At 40.1% G+C, this 7,547-nt stretch overlaps 1 protein-coding gene across 1 annotated transcript in view; it reads left to right on the top strand.

Moving 5' to 3' along the window:
* Window positions 1–848: 848 nt before the first annotated feature.
* Window positions 849–7,547, top strand: part of rasa3 (RAS p21 protein activator 3) — a 42,392-nt gene continuing 35,693 nt past the window's right edge. Inside the window, 1 exon segment of the mRNA XM_010786812.1 lies at window positions 849–1,106. Coding sequence (XP_010785114.1) covers window positions 1,052–1,106 — 55 coding nt within the window. The 5' untranslated portion in view covers window positions 849–1,051.

The raw sequence follows: 7,547 nt of genomic DNA, 5'->3' as shown, positions 1-7,547 counted from the left end.
TTGGTTGTTGTCTGTGTCACCTATGTGATGTGTATGTTAGATGATGCCAAAGTAGCAACATGTGAAGATTGCTTGCAAACACATTGCTCTGGTTATTAAGTGAGGAGATTCACTTTTAACTTAAGGGTAAACCACACTGTGGTACTTTGGAGCTAGACAAGGCATCCTGTTTCGAGAGACTAGCTGCAATAGTTGTGAGACAGGATTGTCCTTAATCGATTCCTGGGATATTACCACCATGAGTAATCCTGTCAGAGTATATTTTTACAATGGGAATATTTCTGATAACTGGTGTGCAATATCAAACCTTGGATTTGTACCTGGACCAGTTTATATTTTAGCATTGTAAATATTTTTAGATGTGCACCTTACTGATATGTAATTTGTTGTTTTCTCACTTGTTCCTACTTTGCACTGCAACTGAGAATGTTGCTTGTGATTTTTTATGGATATTGTTTAAAGAGAAACTTCGCTTATTTACTTACTTACTTAGTCCACTGAGACAAATGTAACATTTGTGATATTGGGCTATATAAATAAACATTGATTGATTGATTGATTGATTGATTGATTGATTGATTTAGTGGTTGAATGTGCAAATGAGCAATGTTCGATTTCCACCATGGTAAAATGCATCTGCAACCTTTTTTGTTAATTTCCACAATATGTGTTTTTGTATCTTTCACAAGTCATGTTAGCAGAGTGGGCGGGACTTGGACTGTCTCCAGTTTCCCCATTGACACTTCCTTTCTTGTGTTAGTGGCACAGATTCAGCACGGATTACCCTCCATACCCATGTGTGGGCGGTGTTGTGTGGAGCCACACCCCCACTGGCGTTGCTGCTGCTGCTGCTGAGGATCTGAGCTGAGTCTGCCCGCTTGTTCACCAGCAGCAGCCTGCAGAAGCAGCGATTGGGACCGGCGTGTGATCGCTGCCCGGCGAGCATAGATGTGCAAAACCCCTGGATTATCTGCGCGCTGGAGCCATTATCGACCACCGTGGAGGACTGTCTTTATCTAACCGTCAAAAGGGAAAGAGCCTCGGGGACAGCATGGCGGTAGAAGAAGAAGGTCTCCGGGTTTTCCAGAGCGTTAAAATAAAAATAGGTAAGAAAAGAGAAATCCCTACCCCCAGTCTGAGCGTCTCAATGGATGGCTCAATGCTAACGGGCCGGGCAGACAGTGAGGGCTGGAGGCTGGACAGATCTGTCCTGTTCCTGCTGCCATTGTAATTCAAATCACACGCGTTCCTCTCACGCTGTTAACCGCAAACTGTAAACATGAAAAGGGAAAACAAAACGGGTGATAAGAGCTTGTGGAAATGTGGCAGCTGGCAGGAGAATCGTGTGTTAGAGGTATGGCAAACAGAGACTTGGACTGCTGGCTGATAATAATGCTGTGCGACATAAAGGCTCCAAAGCTGCACATACCCAGATGCGTTTTAGGGGCACTTCAAATCAAATAAACCTTTATTATACCTTAGTTTCAGCCCCCCATTCATGTTATTGCAAACTGTTTTTTCTTTCTGGCCTCAACCTCCAAACATGCAGCTTTATGCTTAACTGTCTAGCTATTGATTGTTAGCCCAGATTTCTATTTTTAGATATAGCTGGTCTCCAGTGAGCTGCCACTGGTTTGTGGGAGACATGTGGTGCATGCATATCTTGTGAATGGAGCTATGAGACGGTGTGCAGAAAGACAAAAATGGTCATGTCAGTAAAAAATGTGTGTATCAAATGGATTACTAGACACATTTATAACTATTCTAATACCTTATTATTATTTTATAATAATAACAATATTATTCTTCAAACAGAAGAGAAAAGCCCCCCTCTACCGTACTTTTAAGACACTCTTGACTTGAGGTTATGGTTACACAGCTTATTTTCCAACATTTGGTCAATTTATTTGGTGACTTCAAATAACAGGTCTAACTAACAGTCAAATATTCAAAAACATTTAGTGATTATTTCAGAGCTGGGATCAAATAATTTGTTGTTGAAAAAGTATTTAAATGATAGATTGAGGATCATAATGATTTTTCTGTCAATCAACTAATTCATTACTTGATCATCTGTTTCAGCTGTATTCATAGTAGGCCTAAGTGTTTATTTGTTCCGAAATTATTTAAAAGGCCTCACTCGATAACATTTTATATTTCTTTAATCCTATAATATTCAAAACAAACAATAACTTATTTTGTCTGCTTTGATCTGTTGTCTTGGGTCAACATGGGACTTTGTTAACGTCTGCTGTATTTTCTCTGACATCTGGCGGGCCATTCACTGCCTGTGCTGTCCCACTTTGTTTTGACTACAAACAGAACAGACAATAGGGATGGGCAGAGAAAACAAAAACACACATACAAGCTGAGTGAGGATACCAGCTAACGTCAGACAAAAAACCTTTTACAGTTGATCGGCTGTATTTTTAAGCTCCTTACCTTCTGTTAAAACTGTCTGCAAACAGCTGGGGGGAGAACCACCCTGACTCGAGTTTATGACATAGTTGAGCCATGTTGAGTTGATATGCCCAGATCTGCAGCTACACGTGTCATTTGATATCACAAAGGCCTCGTTAGATTGCACTTTCTGAATGAAATTACAATCTTCCAGCAGCGGTCAGTTCCTGTGAACACACACACACACACACACACACACACACACACACACACACACACACACACACACACACACACACACGCACACACACACACAGTGCTGTCGGGATGAAGTACTCAGTCTTTTCTTAAGTACAGGTGGCAATACCAAACTGTGAAGCACTCAGTTACAAGTAAAATACAGGTTTTTTAAATGTTACTTTAGTAGGAGTCCAGAAGTATCACAACAGAAAATGTACTTTTATGTCAAAGGTCAAGGGATGTAGAATTTGTTTTCTTCTGTAAGTTACCAAACTATTTAATTTGTATTTATAAATAATGCATCAATGTGTAAATAGCATTTTTGCCATCTTTTTAAATCATCAATTTAAAGCTACTTCTACTTACTAACTAGATTAACAACAATTATTAAATCAACAAAAAATAAAATATAAAAAATGTCAAGCAAAAATGCAAAAATAAATAGCTTTTTCAGCCTCTTACGTAGGAGTATCTGCATTTTTATCCTATTATTGTAAATTGAATATATGTTGGTCTTGGACTGTAAGTCGGACAAAACTAGATAGTTGAAGACATTATCCTGAACTGCTTTTATCAATCTTCTGACATGTTATAGACTAGTCATTAGATGAATGACAAAACAAATTATTGACATTTATCGATAATGAAAAAAACGGTAATTGCATTAATAGAAATACATGTAGAGCCCTCAATGAAAAAGTTAGAGCATTATAAACAGTCTTAAAAAGTGCGTTAAATGGAAATACCTAAGAAAAATACAATACAAATACAGTAGTTTAGTAAATGTACTGCGTTCCACTCCTTCGCCAGAAAAATGACATTATGTTACCAAGAAAAAAAGTTTACAAGCTTTGTAAATATGCCCGGACTTGTTCTTTAGAGTTAACCGATGAATAACATTTATGTTGTCGTCACTTCCAAGCCTGGACTCGAGTCTCCTCAGTTCTTCTGAAACGTCGTACAGTGCTGACAGCACTAGTTACCTAGCAGCAGTAATACTCGCTGTCAGTCCCATCCCCACGGCACTCTGCTCCTGCTAATGTCTGTGTAACGCTTGCATCACATTGTTTTCATTACAGTCCTCTGGCTGATGACTCAGAGCTTAAAACCTGCCAGATATTAGTAGAAGAGACACAGAGATAGAGATATTTATTATTGTTGTGCTCCAGAAGGGGATGACTCTCCTCGGTTTCCTGGAGGAACAAACGATCATCGGAAACCGAACAGGGCTACTGGGCCCGAGTCCGTTCTGTCTGGCAAACACAGGAAACAGGAAACTACCCCCAATTCACTTCCTGATTGGCTGGATTAGACTACAAAAGAATTGTGTTTTTTCCTGCATGGCAACAAGCTAATGCAAAGCAGATGTATGGAGACACAGAGTGAGGGACAGAGGTGGCGTCTCTCTTGCAGGGGCAGGCTGTCCTTCATCTGTCAGCGTCTGGGTCTCCGTCAGTGCTAAAACAGAGGGGGGGGGGGGTCTCAGTGGCACAGCTGGAATTGGGAGTTTGCACTAATTAACAGCAACATATGTGCATTTGACTTCTCTGTCAACGCTAGAAACAACATTTGACAAACCTTGGGTGGAGTGAAAAAGACATCAAACAATTTACAGTATTCGTTTAAATATGTAAAAAACGAATAACTTCAAAGGGGAACTTGGTCCATTTTCAATATCCATATATGTTATTTCAATTATCTAAGACGGTCCAAAAAGTAAGTGAATGTGAACAGATTTTTCTAAATCCAAAAAGTAGAAAAACTAATTTGTGATATCACCAAGTATAAAGTCTGGAACAGCTCCATAATGAATTGGGAAATGTGTTTATAGATGACATTAAGACAGTTTTAGGCTTTGGAAATGACATATTGGAATCTTTCATTTTAGTGGTGTTCCCCTTTAACATCTTAAAAAATACTGCCAGTATAGTTTAGTGAGTTGCGGTACATGATGAAACAAATGATTGTTGGTGCATTTGCTGTTTGCTGTTTAATCCCAGGTTAAAGGTTTTAGAGTAACAAGAGTTCAACGAGTGCCAGGTAGCAGGTGTTGTGTCAGTCAGAGGATAAGTTATTGGATTGGCCTGAGAGTAGATCTCCATTCAACATGACATCAGGTCTCCTCTTAAGCTACTCAACATGCACTGCTGAGGTCTTATAGTGTTGCCGCAGCACTGTGCTGTACAAATAGGAGAGTCGTTTTCGATGAAGTGAACCACACAGTGGAAGAAACACTACATGACATAGTGTGTGTAGAGACGACGTGTTGTAGCTAAAGAAACAGGATTGGGCGACTGAATTCGGTGGCTTGGGCTGGATGGCTCGCTCGGGTCCGGGCGAGGCTGAGGGAAAAGTCTACAGTGACAGAGCTACCCCCCCTCCTTCCTTTGACAGCTGGCCAACAGAGGTTCCCAAACTCCCTCCTGTCCAGAGTAAAGAGGAGACATGGAGCAACAGGGAGAGGGAGGGGAGGAACGTTTTGTGTGTCGGGGACTCCCGCTCTTTTTTGGATTATGGGTTGATTTATATATATATATTGCATTCCAACCCTCATGTGTTCATATGGGCTTGTACAGTATGTATACATGTCTCAAGTTCTCAATTTTGTCCTAGAAGGCCGCTCTCTGGGAAGTTGTTTGCTGTAAACATGAGTGTTGACTGTTGAGACGAATACTGTGTTTCGGGTACAGCAGCTCTCAAATCACACAGTACCAGGAATACAGGAAGTAACGCTGTAGACCCAGCATGCAGGGTCAGCGGGGTAAATAAAGGGTTGCTGCCCGCTCCTTCAGTATGTCCTTCACTTGCCCTGAAGTTGACACAATCCCTCTTGCAACGACCTCTACTTGCTGACAATTAAATGAGCATGAAACATTCACCATGCTGTGAAAGAGAGAGAAGTGTCAGAAGAAAGTTACTGTATTGTTTCCAAGTAAAATGTCTGTAATGTCTGCAACAAATGTTTCCACACACGGAATGAATCAGACATTGCAACAGTGTGACTACTCTCCTCTGTCAGTATATGTCAGCTTGCCACATACAGGGATTTACAAACAACCTGTTCTGCCTTTCCTGTGCATACAAAATATTTCATATCTTCTCGGCATTGTGTGTGTCAAGCCTGTTTGTGTAGGGGAGAGTTGTTCCAATTCCACAGCTTTATTTTGGTTCCCAGAAGTTTAAAAATACAAACAGAGTATTCTGATAATTCTGTAAATGTTTGAGGAGGCTGGAGGGAGTTTCAAGGTTTAACGGACCAGAACACAAGGCCATGTAAAGTAGTGAACCCATCTACTTGTACCTGTAACTCCATCATGACACCACACTGGTCTGAAAGATTACACTCACATCCTGAATACCAGGTTTCTGACGCTGATATCTGACATGCGAGCAGACCACAGAGCTTTCTCCAAGCTGTGTTACTTCACGGCATATGCCCCTTTGTTAGCATGTTTTTGTATTTTTGTTTCTCTCAAGTTTTCCATAGAGACTAACTGATCTGTTTGAACATTAGCTCTAGGACGCGCTAGATGGAGAGGGAGTTTGATCAGTAACTGAACGCTGGTTAAATACAGAGACCGTGGCGTTCAGCACACTCAGTCTTTGAACACCATTTTCTTCTAACTATGTTCCTCATGCTGCTCAACTACTTCAGCACAGCTGGTGTTCGATTTTTGTCAAGCAGTATTGCTTCCAAAGTGTAGTTTGACACAGTGGGAACAGCAGTAGGTGCTGCTATGACCAGCTTATAAACCAAACCAGCTGATACGTAGGAGAAATGCAACTATTGGCGCTCACACTAAAGCTGCTGACTCACAATTTGTACTACTTTTTACTATATTGTGTGCAATTTATATTTATTCAATCCAGAATACATTACTAAAAATAATAGTCAAGAAAGTCTTCACACAGTCTTCACACAAAAAAATATGGTATTACCTGGTCCTGCGGTTACCCTCCTAAGGGCTCTAAAGCTGTTCCTCAAGTTGCGTCTTTAAGCCTAAAGCTATTTTTGGCAAAACTGTGATTGTCAGAAACAAATTTGGATTAACAATTATTGAGTGGTTAAGAACATCATTCCACATTGGTTTACAATGCCAATATCTGACATCCCTTCAGATGACATCAAAACTGACCACAGAGAACTGAACTTTTAAAGCCTTCAAGTGGAAAAGGGCTTGTTACTGAAAAGAAAACAGGTGTAGTGGAAATATAAGGGTGATAGCAGGTTTTCATTGATAATGGGTTTTGGTTAATTATAGGGCATTCAAAGTGAATTTGGCTGCCACATTTTTGTTTTAGAGTTTTCATGTTCATACTCAGGTTACAAGTGCTAACCTCGAATTAATAGAGTTAATTACAAAAAACAGTTGTTCCTTAGGCCACCCTTATTGAAGACTAAGGAACTTTTTTTAAACGTTCCTCAAATTGAGGAAAACCATTTTTAAACTTGTGATGTCATCTCTATTTAAAGTCTCTGGACCAAGCCGGCGACCACGTCGAAAACACTGCTGCCTTTTTCACTAGGAAGTAAACCAAAAGCGGAAACTTTGGTTGTTGTTGGTCCAAACATGCAAGTGCAAGCATGCTAAATACGGTTTTCAGACTTTCACATTTCCATTGTTACTAATGGCTCCAAGACTTACTTTGACAAAACAAACTCATGTGGCCATTACGCCAAAATTAAACACAATTTAAAGCATCATGGGAAGTTTAAGATTCAGGGTTTTTGGAGCTTGGGCCACTTGTTGTTTTGTTTCAATTGGTTTCTCCCAAGTGCCCTAACTTTTTAAAAGTGCAATACTAAATCACAAGAGAAACCCTTTACATTTACTTTGGGATCTGCATATTGTTGTTGAATGTTGCTGTCATTTTGTGATATTTTGAAGAATAATTGCGTAAGAAAT

The sequence above is a fragment of the Notothenia coriiceps genome, unplaced genomic scaffold (assembly GCF_000735185.1).
Source record: "Notothenia coriiceps isolate Sejong01 unplaced genomic scaffold, NC01 NC01_scaffold00001080, whole genome shotgun sequence".
NCBI classification, from domain to species: Eukaryota; Metazoa; Chordata; class Actinopteri; order Perciformes; family Nototheniidae; genus Notothenia; species Notothenia coriiceps.
The sequence above is the reverse complement of the archived record's forward strand: the minus strand, read 5'-3'. Positions and strand labels throughout refer to the sequence as shown.